Source organism: Natrix helvetica (genome assembly GCF_964273705.1).
Source record: "Natrix helvetica genome assembly, chromosome: 7".
NCBI classification, from domain to species: domain Eukaryota; kingdom Metazoa; phylum Chordata; class Lepidosauria; order Squamata; family Natricidae; genus Natrix; species Natrix helvetica.
The window spans coordinates 21,199,198-21,216,837 of record NC_138558.1 but is presented as its reverse complement, the minus strand read 5'-3'; the positions used below and the strand labels follow the sequence as shown (position 1 = coordinate 21,216,837).

General features: G+C 41.0%; 1 protein-coding gene across 2 annotated transcripts in view; it reads left to right on the top strand.

Annotated features, from left to right (window-relative positions):
- The first annotated feature begins 6,107 nt into the window (after positions 1-6,107).
- The window catches only part of PPP3CA (protein phosphatase 3 catalytic subunit alpha), a 222,687-nt gene continuing 211,154 nt past the window's right edge, over positions 6,108-17,640 (top strand). The window contains exon 1 of one of the 2 annotated variants that reach the window (XM_081959078.1): positions 6,108-6,839. In XM_081959078.1, coding sequence (XP_081815204.1) covers positions 6,782-6,839 — 58 coding nt within the window. In that variant the 5' untranslated portion in view covers positions 6,108-6,781. The remainder of the gene's footprint in view (positions 6,840-17,640) is intronic. The other variant, XM_081959079.1, reaches the window with a different exon arrangement.

Sequence of the window (17,640 nt, the reverse complement as noted above, 5' to 3'; positions counted from 1 at the left end):
AAAATCAGATGGTTAAGATCCTATGGGATTTTCGTATACAAACGGCAAAATACTCGTGCATAACACACCAAACATCACATAACACACCAGACATCACAGAAAAATAAGGTTACAATCATAGACATCACAATACCAGGTGATAGCAGGGTCGATGAAAAGGAACATGAAAAAATCGCAAAATACCAGGACCTAAAAATTGAAATTCAACGATTATGGCACAAACCAGAAGTGGTAATTCCAGTGGTAATCGGCGCACTGGGTGCTATTCCAAAAGCACTGGAATTACATTTGAAACAGTTAAAACTTGACAAAATCACCATCAGTCAAATGCAAAAAGCTGCACTGCTTGGATCTGCATGTATATTATGAAAATACGTTACGACGTCCTAGGCCCCTGGGTTGGGCCCAATTAGTAATCAATGCCAAATCCGGTGAAACAACTGGCCACTGTGATACAATTAATAATAATAATAATAATAATAATAATAATAATAATAATAATAATAATAATAATAATAATAATAATAATAATAATATCATCATCATCATCATCGGTGAGATTCACAGCCTTTGGGGCTGGTTGGTAGTCTAACAGCTCAAGTCCTAACCAAGGATCTAGGAACTGTTAAGGTAACGTCGGAGGATATAGTTTTTCCAAGTAGGGTGGTTTTTTGTAGAGTCAGAATGTTCAAGTCAGGTAAATTTAGAATTTTCAAATAGCGAGGTAGCCCTTTAGGTATTGCTCCAAGGGTTCCAATTACAATTGGGACAACACATGATTTCTTTTTCCACAGTAGCTCAACCTCAATTTGCAAGTCCCGGTATTTTGTGATTTTTTCTTGCTGTTTATCTTCAATTCGTGCATCACCAGGTATTGCAACTTTTTTCTTTTCAATTATTGTTATGTCAGATGTGTTGTAGGCCAAGTGCCTGTCAGTCTGGATTCTGAAGTCCCACAAGATCTTGACTTTCTCATTCTCTAAAACCTTCTCAACCTGATGGTCCCAGTGGTTTTTGCTGTACTGAAATCCAAACTTTTGGCACAATTTCCAGTGAATAATCTTAGCAACGCGGTCATGGCATTGTAGGTAGCCAGTTTGTGAAATTTTGCTTCACCCACTGATTAGGTGGTCGACTGTCTCATCTTTCTAATTAGAGGCAACATTTGCTGTTGGTGGTTACATGTTGAATTTTTGCCTTCATGCAGTTTGTGGCTAAGGCTTGTTCTTGAGCTGCCAAAATAAAGCCTTCTGTTTCTTTTTTCAGTACTCCTGATCTTAACCAGTTCCAAGTTAGTTTTTGGTCAGCTTTGCCTTCAATACTTTTCAAGTATTGGCCATGCATAGCTTTGCTTTTCCAATTTTCAGCCCGCTTCTCAATTACTTCTTTCTTATATTCAGCTTTTAACTTAGTTGTCTTTAAAAGGCCTCCTTTTTTACTTCCTTAATCATTGGTTCTTCACTTTTCTGGATGTAATCATTCAAGCTGTGTCTTTCTTCTTCCACACTCTGCTTTACTTGTAGGAGTCCTCAACCCCCCTCTGCTCTTGGTAAATACAATCGGTCAACATCACTTTTAGGATGCAAAGCATGATTCATTGTCATAAGCTTCCTTGTTTTTCTGTCCAAATTGTCCAACTCCATCTGCGTCCAGTCAATTATTCCCGCAGAGTATTGAATTGCAGGTATAGCTCAGGTATTTATGGCTTTTATCAGGTTTCCTCCACTCAGTTTGGACTTTAATATCTTGCGAATTTGTCAAATGTACTTGGATGAGGTTAATTCCTTGACTTTATTATGCATTAAGTCAGAGGCTTCTAAATTCCCCAAGTACTTGTAGCCTTCTTCTGGTTTTACTGCCTTTATCATTTCTTCATTCTCAAGTTGTATTCCATCATCTTCTAGGACCTTGCCTGCCTTGGTTGCCATTGTTGCACATTTGTCAATTCCAAACTGCATACCAATGTCTTGGCTAAATTCTTTTGTGCTTTCAATTAATAAATTCAGTTCAGCTTTTGTTTACCAAACAGCTTCAAATCATCCATGTACCCCAAGTGTGACATTTTCAGTCCTTTCTTTGCAAGTTCGTATCCACAGTTCACCTTCTTCAAAATGGTTGTCAGTTGTAGCATTGAGAGTATAAAAAGTAGGGGTGAAAGGGAATCACCCTGGAAAATGCCTCGTTTAATTTCAACTTCACCCAGTTCTTCTCCATTAGCCATAAGCTTTGTTTTCCAGAGGTTCATTGAAGTTTTCATGAATTTTTGAATGTTGCTGCTGATGCCAAAGATTTTCAGGCATTTCTTGATCCAGCTGTGGGGAACTGAATCAAATGCTTTCTTATAGTCTATCCAAGCCATGAACAGCTTGGTTCGTCTTTTCTTTGAATTCTTTAGGATTAGCTTGTCAATCAGCAGTTGGTCCTTTGTTCCTCTTGAATTTTTGCAGCATTCTTTCTGTTCTACAGGAAGCAGGATATTTCTTTCCAAGTATCCGTAAATTTGGTTTGCAATGATACCAGTAAGGAGCTTGTATGTTGTTGGCAAACAGGTGATTGGCCTATAGTTTCCAGGGTCTTTTCCTTTTTCTTTATCTTTTTGGATCAAAAAGGCCCCTCCAGGCCCCCCTGTGCTCCTGAACGGAGCCCACCAGGGAGACGAGCAGCGGACAACACGTCCATCACCTACAGGAACCGGAAGTGATCTGCCACCAGTTCTTCACTTTTCTTGACTGCCTTTGCACCATTTCTTTTGTTATTTTCACATCTTCCATTTTATGCACTTTCATAGAATCCTCAACCTGCTTGATCCATGTTGCATTTCTGTTGTGCTTCTTGTTGTTTTCCCACAAATTCTTCCAGAATTTCAGAGCTTTCTCTTTATCAGGCTTTTCATTTGTTGTTACTCCATCTCCACTTTCTAAGCTCTTATAAAACTGGTGCTGATTTGCTCTGAACTGTGAGTTTTCCTTGAACTGAGTTACTTGATTTTCATACCGTTTAATCTTTTCAGCAATGGCAGAAACCCTCTGCTTCAGCTCTTCAATTACTACCGCAATCTCCTTATTCTCCAATCGTATCTTGCTTCCAGGCTGCTTTTGACCTGCTTGTTCTTTAGCTGACCTTGCCCTGAGTTCTTCAAGTTGCTCAAGTCTCCACAAAAATTTTTGATCTTCAATTCCAACTGAATTTTCCACTAAGGCTTCCCCTTCTTGCCTCTTCGGTTTCTTTGTATTTTCAAACCCAATTCTTTGGTGGTTATGAAGGCTGTTGCATACATCAGCTGGTTTGTTTCAGCTAATGTAGTGGTTTGAATGGTTTGCACAGGCTCATTGACCTTTTTAATTACATTTCTCAATTCTTTCCGGTTCACTTGGTTCAGCTTTGGCAAACATGTTCTTTCAGCATCTTCCATTTGATGCTTTATTTTCTCAGCTAATTGAGCACTATCTGTTGGTGCTTGCTCTTCAGTGCTTCCTTGTTCTTTATCTTCATCCATTTCAGCAGCCTCTTCCTCCCTTTCTTCCTCAGTTTGCTTTTGAGTCTGCAAATCATTCCTGATGTTACTCCTCTTTGTTGGTATACTCAGACCATTCGTTGCTTTCTCTTTGATTCCTGTTAATTCTGCTGTAGTGAAAAATTTGTGGCTCAGAATTACACGTCATTGGTCCATTAGTCTTTGTTTACTGATATCACAGTCCGTGTGGTTCACCTTCCAAATCTGATACATTCGTTTTTGAAATCCACATTTTTCTGGCTCAGACTGATAGTAAGCTTCCATAATAAGAGATGTTTTCTTCCCTAGTCCAGATTTTTCGTTTTGCTTTTTCTTCCAGTAGCTTGTCAGCCTAGCAGAGGGAGCTGAGCCCTGTAACTCATTTTGCGCAGAATGCCCAGGAGCCATAGCATCCAACGGAACCCTTGTTAATCCGGGCGACAGTTCAGCCAGCATAAATTTCATTTTTCTAGTATTCACCATGTTTGAATGGGTTGTGGAGCAAATTTTGTCTGGCTCTTCACCTAAGACCTGTCTGATATGGTTTCACCTGTTCAGCATAGCCCTTAGGATCACTAGAGTGTGCAAGCCCCTCCACCACGACAAGGTAAAGCTCCTCAGAGGGGTTGCTGTTATTTTTATTATTTTTATTATTTTTATTAATATTATATTATTTATATTTATATTATTTATGTTATTGATTATTACTATTACTATTACTATTTATTACTAATTACTAATTATTATTATTATTATTATTATTATTATTATTATTATTATTATTATTATTATTATTATTATTATTATTATTATTATTATTATTATTATTGCCTTTGTGTCAGTGTCGATTCCTAGCAAGTGCCTGGGCAAATCCCTGCAGTTTTCTTGGCAAGGATTTTCAGAAGTGGCTTGCCATTAATTCCATCCTGCAGTAACATGCCCAAAGTCACCCAATCTTAGGCTTTCTGCCTAAGACAGGACTAGAATTCAAGTCTTTAGCCTGATGCCTTAACCACTACATAAACAGGGTCTCCTTTACCGACGTTGCTTGCCCCTTTATTTTGATACCATCTTAGAAACACTTTCATCAGGGCAAAATCTGTTAGCTTGATCAGCCCTTACCTGAGGACTGGCAATGGTCAGAACGGGAAATAAAGGGGCAGAATAGGAACCACAACGGAGAAAAGACATTTCACTTTGTCAGACTTAGATTTCTGCTGAGTCAAGAGTGGGGAAATGGCACTTCCCAAATTCGGCAGTGGGGAGAAGCGGCTTCGGGGATGAGGGCCACGTTCAGTATGTGCTTCACGTGAGGTAAACTTCGCGCTTTCCCCAAAGCAGCGGTTCTAAAATAAACTGGCTGGAACATAGACGCTCGGATTCGAAAGGAGTCTCCTTCGAAATCCACACCGCCGTGCGTGCGCACCGAGTCTAAGATTCCAGATTAAAAGACATCGTTGGCGTCACCGCCAGCACGTGGTCTTTGACGCTCGCACGAAGGGGAAGCTCTCCTGACAGAGCACCCATCGATCAAGTTTTGCAATTATTATTACAAAAAAGCCGGGGAAGGAGAAAGAAGAAAAGGTGGGAGGAGGGGAGAAAAGAGAGAGCGAGCGAGCGAGAGAGAGAAATCATCAACAACAGTTCGCTCTTTCATCCTTCCATAGCTAAAGCGCCTTTTCCAGAAGAGCAAAGCAAAGGCGGTGCTGGGCGAGACCAAAGCAAGGGGCGGCAGGGGGCGAGATGCAGGAAGTCGTCCAGCCCCCGAGGGAACCCTGCCAAACGCCGTCCCGCCAGCCTTTTTCTTTCTTTGCTTTCGCTCAGGTTGGCCGCAACGCCGCGTGGAGAGACGTGTCTGGAACGGCTACAAAGGACACGCGGGCGCGATTCTCGCCCCGGTGCTTCCTCTCCTCTCTCCCTCCCTCCCTCCGTCTTTCTCAAGCAAAAGCGGTGAAGTGACTGACAGGTGACTCGAGACCGCCCCCCTCGCTAATGATACGCACATTCTATACAGTACTGTACAGCTTTCGCTCGGCGACAGCAGCGGCCTTGGAGCTAGCCTGGCGGGGGGGGGGCATTGAGGCGCCAAGGGGTGTTTCTCAGCAAAGACCCGGCCACCTCTCGCTTCCGCAGAGAGGCGCCTCTCTCGGGAACCGCAACAACTGCGAGTTGCCGCCTGCAGCAAGCCCCTTTGCGTTTTTCTGCCCCCCCTTCCCCTTCGCCGGAGGCGTAGCGCAAAAAGGACGCCTCGCTCTCTCTCGGCTGCCGCTCAACCAAACCCTCCATGAAGGATGCCACCCCCCCTCCCCGCCTCCCACTGGTACCAGCCGCCCTCCCACCTCCCTTGCCATTGGTGTGGCGGTCGGGTCTCGCTTCTCCCGCCAGCAGGAGCCCTCCTCCCTTTCCCTTCCCTTCCTCGCCGCGCCCGTTCCGAAAGGTGGACGGACCGGCGCTGCTACGCCTGGTGGCAAGCGAACACCTGGGAAGAAGGGCAGAGGCGCTCGAAGGGGCGGGATTTTGATTTTGACAGTGATTGGCAGGTCGGGCTCCGGCCAATCGTGGCGAAGCTGGCGCTTTTGGCAAGGCGGGCGGGCGGCGCGAGAGGGAAGCTAAGGGAGGCGAGGGTAGGGTGCGCCTTGGACTGAGCGGCGCTCTAGTGGCTGGGGTTGCGTGAGTGAAAGGAGAGACCCTGCGAAAGGGGTGGCGGCAGCGAACGAGGGAGACGACGCCGAAGAGGAGGAGGAGGCGGCGGCGAAGGAGGAGGAGGGCAGGGCGCAGCCCGGAGCTTGTACAGTGGCGGCAGCGGCAGCTCGTCTCCTCTATGCTGTTGTTGGACTGATGCATTTTCCCTTCCCGTTCGCGCAGCCTGCTTAATAACCTTCCGATCTTCGCTCTACCAGCTCTCGCCTTCCCTTGATTGCAATTACTCTCCTCGGCCCACATTTCTAATAAGAGCTAGAGAGGGAGAGAGGCGTGATTGACATCTCGAGGGGGCAAAGGGAGAGCGAGAGAGAGAGAAAAAAATCCGGAGGAGGAGGAGCGGTGGTGGTGGCGGTGGCAGCGAAAAGCAGGAGAAAGCAAGGAGAGAAGGCGGCCAAGCGAGAGCAGCGGCGGGCAAGGCGTGGAAGTTGAACCGGTGCTGAAGTCGGGGGCGAGAACATCGATTGCTTGGCCGTGGTTTGGCTGCTGCAGCCGCCGCCGCCGCCTTCACGAAGCTTTGTGTCTGGCGAGGGAGAAGAGAAGCGAGCCTCCGCCACCTTCCTCTTCTCTCTCTCAGGTTGCCTGGAAATGTCTGAACACAAGGCGCTAGATCCGAAGATATCCACGACGGACAGGGTGGTGAAAGGTAAGAGGTGAGCTCGGCGCCCGCGGACGCCCAGCCGGCCTTGGGGGAAGGAACCGTGAGGAGTGGGGGAGGGAGGGCCAGATCCGTTTTTGGCCGCCTGCTAGACGGGCAGACTCGTTCCCCGATCTCCCTTTCCTCCTTTGCGCTATAAATGGGGGGAGGGGGAGACGGCAGGGGAGGAAGTGTGTCTGTCTGTGTGTGTGTGTGTGTAAGAGGCTGGCATAGCCCGGGCGGCGTGTTTATTTACTGTGGCTGCGGTTGCAAAATGAGTAAGGCGTATGGAGGCGGGAGGGGGGGAGAGCGAGGGAGAAAAGAAGAAAGGAGGAGGTCTGTTCGAAATAGGAAGTGGGTGACTGGTTAGGACTCTGTCAGGGGGGAAGGAGGAGGAGGAAGAAGGGGGGGAATGACCAATAGATGGGGCGCGCTACACTACCAACGTAGGCGGAGAACGGTTTTAGGTGCAGAGGGAACACCTCAGGGACGGGCTCGATCGGCAAGAGTTCGCGGGGGTGCTGCTGCTTCTGGACCGCCCCCCCCTTTTCTGGGGTTGTGGTCTGCCTACGGCTTGAAACGCGCGCACACACACACACGCACAGCCTATGCTTTTCTCGCGTTGCAGCAATTTCCCAGCCTCGGCATGGTTGCGCTGGATGAGGCGGGCGGGGGTGGGGTTGGGGGGGTGGGGGAAAGGAAAACCCTCCGTTGCTTTCTTTGCGCCTGGAAGATCCGGAGGAGGAGGAGGAGGAGGAGGGAATTCGCACCAAAACTCCCTCCCTATTCATCGCCCCCTCCCAGTTCCTCGGGGCATTTCCATCTTCTCCCCGCCCACCTTTGGGGCGGGTCGCTCTCTTGAACGCCGAGCACTTCCAGAAGTCTATTTAGGTGCGCTGCCTGTGCAAATAGGCCTCTGTGTCTGTGTGTGTTATGCAGCTAGGATTTGACAGCCGGATCTCTTTTCCCAACCTATCTGCTTCTCCCCCATTACTTCCCTACCATTAACGTGTTGCTTGATGTGTATGACAAGCTGGAGGTAGTGACTGAAAAGCCATGGACGGAAGGTGCTGGGAGTGGGAGGAAGAAGGGAACACGAGGGAGGGGAGCTACTTCCCCTCTGTTCCCTGCCCGTTTTGGCCCATTGTGTGATTTGCAGAGGTGCAAGAATTCACCTGTGCAAATGCAATTCCCTTCCTTTCCTCCTCTTTTCCTTTTTAGCCTCTCCCCCCACCCCAACCAGGAAATGCTGATATGGTAACAGGAAAGCTTATGCTGCAGTATCAACAAAAGAAATCATAGAGTGGTACCATTTTATCACAGCTAGATCCATCCTGTCCTGGTGAAAAAAAATATGCATTTTTCATCCATGAATCTCCGACTGCTGCAGTTTAGGTGGTAAACGGAAATGTTCTGGTCCAAAGGAAACAGAATAGAAAGTAATCCCACGTATTTTTTTTTATTTTGCATTCTTCTTTTCTGTACCCTAAATACACACACAGCTCCCAGAATTGATTGGGTGGACTTTTAAATTCTCCAAGGCTACTCCTTCCCAACTTTAGCTTATTTCAGTAGAGTAGCATGGGAGACTACCAGAAGATTCTGGGCAGTAATCTACCATAGTTTGTTAGACTAGGAAATCAAAACAGAAGGAACAAAGGTGGGCTGGGAATGAACACTAGAAGTAGGTAATGGTAAACTATGTTCATGTTGTCAGAAAATTTAAATGGAGTCATCAGGAGTTTAACTTAACCCAAGGGGCATTTTATCTTCAGTATATCTAGGATTCTAGCCTTGTTATCTGATTTTAAATTTATTTTTCCCCCAAATGAGAACTTAGGAATTGTAGCAAGTGGGTTGTCTATTCCCCAATAAAACAAATATCAACATTTCTTGTTTTTGGTTAGGTAGGGAATATGCCTGGGTGGTGAAAACCGTTAAACATGTCAAAGGGATATGCATATGACTGGACTGTGTTAGCTGAGATCTCATTTAAATAAAATGTGACTTATTTCACTTAGTATAGCTTCCCAATGTGAACATCTTCCAGATATGAACTCTCGGTCAGCATTCTTCAATAACCATGACTGAGAAAAGTTTTAACATCTGAATGGTGAGCAGGTTGAAGAAGAAAGGCTTGGTTTCTTGAATTAATCCATCTTGTAAACACTGTGTTGTAATATAATGTTAGACAAACCCATTGTTGTGATGGGTTGAACATGCTGTGGCTTATTGCGCAACAATTGAAGTTCTTTTAGAATGTATTTTCTCCCATTTTCCTCAAAAGGGTTGGAATCAATGGAATTGGCAAGCCTCAAGAATAATAATGGCCAGCTAGAAGGCATCTATGTGAGCTGGTGTGAATATTGATATAATATTATTGGTTCCCCTGCATCTTAATTGTAATATATGATTATGCCAGCATTCCAAAGAAAAATAATTTGTCCTTTAAAGCTCTAGGTTTTTTTTAAATCAAAGCCTTTTTATTTAGGGGAAACCAAGTTTCCTTAAGCTCAGCCGGAGTGGGCTGAATAAACATTCATGAGATAGTATCAGAAGCTGTATTTAAACTGAGCAAATCCATTGAGCTAAAGCCGCTTGCTTTCTGATCTTTAACATCAACTAAGTCTTCCATTTTCAAAGGTCTGAATCAGAGCATTGTATGAATGTTACATCCTTTCATCTTATCAAAATCTAGAAACCCTGGGGTTTGAAAATGGAGAGCTATCTTAAGTGTTGCGGAAGATTCCCTGCAGTTTTAGGAGGAAATTTGATAGGCATTCTCTGGCAGATTTTTTTAAAATTGCATTTATTAGCTATGCCTAAATGTGCTGTGTTTGTGGACATCACGTTCTGTTGACTAAAACAGCAACATTGAAATACTAAGGAGAAATTCTAATATACATCTATCTGGGGGCAAAAAACCCCACTGTTAATTCACTAAGGCATTCTTAGTATAGGATTCGATTCCAAGTGAGATAATTAACTTTCCGGAATTTTCACGTTTATTTTCTCATTTAGACCAAATGAATTGTCATTTAAAAGGCGATTTTGATATATCGTTTCTCAGTGTATAAAGCCTGTTTAAAAGGTAACTACAGTTTATTCAGCCAACATCAACAGGCACTTACGCAGATTTTGCAAGCATTTTTTTTTCTTGTCGGGGATACAATGAGTCCATAATTTGTTAAATGCTCAAATAACTCTTGTCCTTTAATAATTTTTTTAAAGAAAATATAAATATCCTTAATACTTTTCTGCTTTTATCTTCTTCAAATTAACTCCTACACTGTCTGCCACAATAAGATTGAGGCAGTGCAGTAAATGGCACTCTATTGCTGTTCCCCAATGTCAGCGATGGCAAAATGCTAGGGGATACAAAGTAGAAAGTTGAAAAGACCAAATTCTTGACAATTCTGGCATTCTTTGGGGACTGTCTTTTTTATCTCTTGAATATTAATACCTACCTATGCATATCTTAAATACAAGATGAATGTTGCATTTGGTTTAATTCCAAAAATGGTACATTTGGATCAAAGTTGTACAAATAAGAGATATCTTTATGACTTAACTAGCTGAAACCAAATCTTTATGAAATAATTAGACTGAATCAAGAGATTTCGTGCATGATACAAAATATTGGGATCCTACAGGCAGCAAGGACATGTTGGTTATGTTTAATATCAGCTTTTGCATGCTAATAAAGCCTCTGTTGCTTTCCCCAGGAATAAAAGAAGTGTGATTTGCCTGTGATCATGCTTGTCAAAGTGGCATGCTGTGTTTTTCCTACAAAGCTGGGTAATTACAAAAAGTACTTTCAGAATAATGAGGATAAAAGCAAACTTTCCCCTCTATCCAAGAAGAAGAAGATGAGGAAAAGAACTGATCATCTTTAGCACCATAATTTAACTTGCAGTATTGTTCTAGAATATGTGGCCCATCTACTTGGCTTGAATGGGACCCCAAAAAAATCTTCATACCCCACTTTATTGTTGCACATAATCAGTTTATCTTGTATTAAAAAATATGTTACCAGCTTATTCATCTTTATGAACTGTCTGAGTAGATGCATAAATCCTTTATGTTGTGAGAGAAATTTCCTTGTGTGGTGTGTTGGAAGTGCCACCTTAATTTTTGATTAGCTTTCTGTATTATGTTAATCTGTAGTTTGGTAAACCAAACATGTACAGTGTACAAGCATGTACAGTGAATTAAACCAATGTAGTTTGTTCACATAGTTTATGGCTATGTGCATTGCGTGAATGCAGCCAGCTGTAGTTCATTCTGTAAACTATGTTTAAACAACATACCATGGCTCATTCCACTATTAAATCTGGAGTGTGGATGGCTAAGAGAACCTTTTGCTAGCTTTGATCTAGAAACACTGTGTTAAGACATTTTGTATCACAAATAGAATACAAAGTAGTATAGTTGTTAAAATTGCCAAGCTTCCTACAGTAATGCTATCTTTTAAGTAGTTGTACTCATTTTGAATGAAATTATAGATCTGAAAATGTGTATCATTTTTTTCCACTCGCAACATTTATTTCAAGAAGCTTTTTCCTTATTGTTGTGCTATGGAGTACTGTATTGTGTAAATGCTACAGAGAGAATGGCAGTCCCACTCGTACTGTTAGTCTTTCAAAGTTTTTTTATTTACCATTTAGGTTCTGAAATAGGACTCCAAACCATTTGGGGTTGCAGAGAAATAACAGTCTTGTTTCTGATAACGATAGATAACAATTTATCTTAAAATTATCATGTATTTTCTTGTGAAATACCTGGTCATTTATGGAGGAATACTAATTTCATTTTTTTAATCTAACCTTTTAATCTAACCTTTGGTGTATTCTGAGATGAAGCTAAATCAAAATACTGTTTAATTAGTATGGACTCTTATCTTACTCCTTACATATCTGATTCTTGAATGAAGTCTTAGGCTTATTATATCACTTAAATTCAGAGTAAGCACCATCTCAGCTTTACAGAATCACATCTGGAATTGTAGGACTACACTCGATTATAATTGGCAATTTCTGTAGAGCCCAAATGGCAGCTGCCCAAATAGGTTGACAATAGTCTACCACCCGTGACTGTTGGATCATTGTTTCAGAGATATTTTCTTTCCTAAAACAAAAACAAAGACCAAGGGCAAAAAAGCGGAAAGAATAGAAGGAATTTCCTGCTGGCTTGACTGTGCTAACTTCTGGCAAGTGATGGCAGGACTAATCTGCTTGGCCTCTAGAGAGCTATGGTGGGACCAGTCTACTGATCCTTCAGTTGGCAGTGCAGCAGCACATCATCACTGAAGCAACCACGAATTTGCCAAATTTCAATCCCATGGAAGTCATGGGTGTCAGATTTTGGATGCATTCTGTAAATTAGCCCATTTGAGATGTGTTGGTTCAAAATTATTGCCCTATGATGCACTATTTTACCCAGTGAACAGTTACAGAGATGAGAGTTTTAGTAGCATATAGATATTTTAGTAATTCTAAAACTTCAGTTAAAACAGCTGCAAATGATGTAAAGTATGATATCTTTTGCTTTAGCTTGGTGTCTGGCCCCAACCATTGTGTTCTTGATTGGGCAAGAAGAAGGAATGCTGGTTAAAGGAAGACTGAGCTTAATTAATCATGCAATTGAGCCAAATTAAACATATTGAAATACTTTTGCATTGAATGGGAAGAGTTTTAATTATCATTTTGAAATTAGAATAATCTTAAATCTGGAACGCACTGACTCATGAATAAGGAAGAAGAGAAAAACTAATTGTATTAGTTTTGAACTAATTACTATCCTGAGTTGGAGACGAATGTATTGTTTTTGAGAAGTTGGATTTCGACCTACTGGTATCAGAACAGCAATAGGAGCTATACAGAAACCGCATAAGATATTGTTTTACTGTTTTCTTGGTCGTCTTTTACCAAGAATCAAAAGTTTACATTACCTAAACAAACACTATAATTAAAGAATTATTGGACAATCTGGGAAAGTCTCTGGATTTCACAAGATAATGGAAGTGTGATAATTATATGATTTTTGCAGATTTATTCCTACCATCATTTGGGGGATGATTGCTTCAAGATTGGACAAACTGTTTCATAATTATGGAACAGTTTTCTTAATGAGGGATATTTTCAAAAAGTATTCCACATTATTACTTGACTGTTTTCCTTATCTCTCACCTCCAGCTTCTTCACCTTTGGTTCCCTGATGAACCCTGACTTCCACTGCCAAGTACTGCTATTTTCTGTGTAATAATTTTTTTTAAAAAAAAGTATTTGGAGAGAAAAAAAAAACCTTTGCAGATACCGCTATGCAGACCTTTCCATATAGTTCACTTTGTTCTGTCCTGTTCTCTATTTTTTATGCTTCCAATTAGTACAGAATCATCGGTACTAAGCTTGTAGGAAAGGCCATAACTCTTTTGTGAGGTTATAATAGCAGCTAACCTGTTCATAGTGGCAAAGTTTGGCAGAAAGGTACTTGATTTGTCTCTCTCTCTCCCACCCCCTCTCTTTCTGTTGGAAGAGATATTTCTAAGCACCAACACCATACATGAAGCTTTGCCCATTTCCTTTATTGCATGACGTGTGCAAAAAGAAAATAGTTATCACATGTAAAGACATTCTCTGTTTCTTTATAAGGTCCTTAGCTTCATGAAGGGACTAGGAGGAAGACTTGTAAATAATTCCCACTTAAGGACTTTTGGAACAGCTTTGGGGCAGTCTTCTTCTGAACTCTTTCCACTTCTATATTATTTAAATTGTCCTCATTGTGAGCAAAATGTACATTTGGTTAAATGTACTTATTGTCAAAGTATCCTTTAGCAGAGTTAATTAAAAATAATGAGAATTGGAGGTTCCTGACTTTTGGACCTGTCTACCCATTAACCCTTAGAAGTATTTTGATAACTTACTAAAAGTTAAGTATTAGATTGGGAATGCACTTTTAATACGTAGTATTTTTAATCTTCATTTTAGCCTGAATTGTACAGGCTAAAATAAACTTTATTTTGCCATATTTAAATAAACTTTAAAGCTGAGGTCGAGATTTCTTATAAATAATGTTGAATGGTAATGATTGATTTACAACAGTTCATTTAGTGACCGTTGGAAGTTACAACTACACTGAAAAAAATAACTTACAATCATTTTTCATGCTTGTGACAGTTGCAGCATCCCCATGGTCACCCGATCAAAATTCAGGTGGCAACTGATTCATACCTATGACTGTTGCAGTGTCCTGGAATCACGTGATCACCTTTTGCGACCTTCTGACAAGCAGAGTCAATGGGGAAGCCAGATTTACCTAACAACGGTGGCAAGAGAGGTTGTAAAATGAAATTCATTTTAACAATAGTCTCCCTTAGCAAAAGAAACTCTGGGTTCGATTGTAGCCGTAAGTCGAGGACTATCTATATTTATTCTTTTACATCCTTAGAGAAGCCTCTTAAAGACAAATGGAGGAAGCCACAGCTAAAAAAAAAAAGTGGATGCCACTTCAAGGCAGACTTTCACAGGCGTGGTATTTTATGTGGTTAAATGAGCTATGATTTAAAGACGTCTCTTTGGTTTCTGCTGTATCAGAGGCTTCTGAGACTTCCACTTTTTGAAAGGATTTCCATTAAATTGAACTTCATTTCAATATATGTATGTATGTATTGTATTATACATACATACATACATCTATAAAATAAATAAATATATAAATGGCTTTGTATATTTATGTTCCAGCATAACGCCTCAAGAAATTTCAACCAAACTTGATACACAGATGACTTACTCTCTGAAAACAAATACTGTGGGAGTAAGACACTCCTAAAACCTCTCGGGGTGGGTGTTCTGTTAAGATACAGCCTATTGTGCCTTAAAATGTACTGTACTGCTGTAAAATGGCTTCTACTGTGCAAAGCAGTAGAGTTGCCATGGTAACGGCTTCACTGTACTCCATAAGGGGGCTTCCTCTGGTAAGGGGGAAAATCCAACATTAGAAATTACGTTTTGTCCGGACATTCCCCCCCCCCCCCTATAAATAAATACTGGGGCAACGCCAGGTTATCGGCTAGTGCTTCATAAAATGATATTGAGGCTATAACCATGATTAGGAATTGAGTGTGAGTGCTGTCTAAACATTTCCAGAGTATAAAAAACAACTTGAGGCAAAAGCCAAGGGCACAGGTAGTCCTCAACTTATAACCACAATTGAGCCCGTGACTTTGGACACAGCAACAGTCATAAGTATGAACCAGTTGCCAAGCAATCAGAAATTTGATCCCACAATTGGGGGGAGTTGAAAATATTGTAACTGTGAAAAATGGTCATAAGTCACATTTTCCAGTGCCATTGTAACTAATCACTAAGTGAACTCATATGAGGCAAAGACGTAATTATGTTTCATACTTATGACCATTGCTGTGTCCCAAAGTCAGGGGCTCAATTGTGGTTGTAAGTTGAGGACTACCTGTACCCTTGGCTTTTGCATTGTAATATGCTATATCATTTTGAGTATACTGAACCTTGAATTTGCCATTATCTTCATGTCTAGAACTTCCAACCCAGTCTCAAAAATCAGCTGAGGAAGACAATTTTTCTGTCCTTCCTGAGCCTAGAATGTACAAGTTGCTAGAAGTTGAGCAGGCTTAGTTTTTAGCATTAAATATGCATCTGTAGTCTGTCTGAGTGCTATTGCTAAGCCACATAAAAGAGACATACTTATATAACATAACTTGGATCCAGACGATAGAATAAGTTGTCATCATTGTGTTTCGTTTTGCACTTTGTCCTGAACAAGGCACTATCTGAATAGCAGTTTGAGGATACCATTGTTATATCGTGGCTTATGTAAGCCACTCTAGAGGTCTCTATTCTTTTTACCAATACTGTCAATCTGTGTTCCATGTTTTCTTCAAACTCTGAACAAGAAATAGCTTTGAGTATGGATTTTAACTATCTTGTCTTCCACATTTCTTTGTCTTTGAAATAGTGAAAAGGATCCAGTGTTACTTAATTTTTTTGATGGAAAGTACCCCAGCCTATTGAAAAGAAGAACAATGTGAAAACTCTGTGTGCATTATGCTTTTTTAGTCGTTGACTTTTGAAAGTGATGGAAATCACTGACTTGGTTTATGACTTGCTTTCCTGGTTTGATAATGGATGCTAATCCAGATTTCCCTAGATAGGTGAGATTTATTGTTGAGGCTGTGGGTACTGAGAATTATAGTGTAAATAGAATATTCAGAGGGCTGCAGCTTGAAAAGCTTGCTTTATTCAGGCCTGGGATCTTTAATTAAACCTAAAAACATAAGATGTTCACTTCAAGAGTTTATAATGTCTGTATAATCATTTAATGAGGTCGTATCTTCAAGGTTGACCCATCACCAGCTCAGGGATTTCAACTGTCAGAATTTTCAGCAATAGGAATGCCTTTTGCCTCTGCTTTTCTATAATGAAATATTATCATTTGATGTTGCAGCTAAACAAAACCTGTATTTGGAACATCCTTCAAAAATGAAGAGGCTTCCTTCTTTTCCATGTAAAAGTAATTTTTAAATCATTAGCATATGTGGAGTTTTCTTTCAGTTGGAGTCCTAGTGTTAGAAGTTGCTGGTGTAGTTGATTCATTTATTACTAATTTATATGACTGCTCATTTCACAAGCAGTCAGCCTGGTATATAGCAAAAAAACATCAAATGATAAAGAGGTCAAAAACAGTCACTTTAAAAAAGTAACATACATGTGCACACACACACACACACACACACACACACACACACACAAACAGGGAATTAGATCAACAAGGGAGCCACTTCAAGATCTCACCAGATCCCTGAAGGCCCAGGCCTGATGCCATAGCCTGGTCTTGAGGGATTTCTGAAAAATAAACATAGGCCTGGCAGCCCCCCAAACTCAAGCCGCTCAGAGTTTAGCTGTTGACATTGGATATGACTTCCACAACATTATTTAATTCCCAAGGGGTGGAGATATATAATTGGGGTGATGATGCCTCATCTCAGGTTATTTATTTATTTATCATATTTAAGAACCACCCATCTCCCTCACACGGGGTTTTCCTGATTTGGATGAATAGTAAATGAAAGGACCTAACATATTTGCTGAACTGCTTTTTGTTTAATTATGCAGCCTAACTTGATATTTAATTTTTGTGCTGTTGCTAAATAATTTTTAAATAATTTAGTTAGAAAACAAAGGATTCCTTGTTTGTAAAAAGAGATTTTTTTTTAATGATGTTCGATCTGTAATACTATTTTAATGATTTTTTTTAAAAAAAAACTTAATTATTTCTATTATTATGCTGCTGCTTGTCTATGTAAGGCAGTGCTTCTCAATTATTTTCTGTCATGCCCCCCCCTAGGAAGAAGAAAACATTTCGCGCCCCCCGCGCGACTAAATAGTATCATTTGTCTATAAAATTGTTATAAGTACACCTCTGCATAACACTGTATCCTTATTAACGTATAAGAGAATAAAAAAAGAAAGAAATGTGGATCAATTTACAACAAAGAATAGCTTTTTTAACTGTAGCAGAAAAGATTTAAAGGAGCACAGGATTTAAAGGAACACAATATTAAAAAAAACTTTAACCTGCAAAACAAAAATATATAAAATAATTTGAGCTGAGCCCCCCTTTACGGAGCCTCGCGTCCCCCCTGGGGGGCCCGCCCCACTATTTGAGAAGCACTGATGTAAGGGGATTCTGATAGCTACTTTGCATTAGTATATTTGCATAATATTTTGTGACTCATTCCTCCGTCTACTCATAACTTACGTTCTACATTGAATGCTGT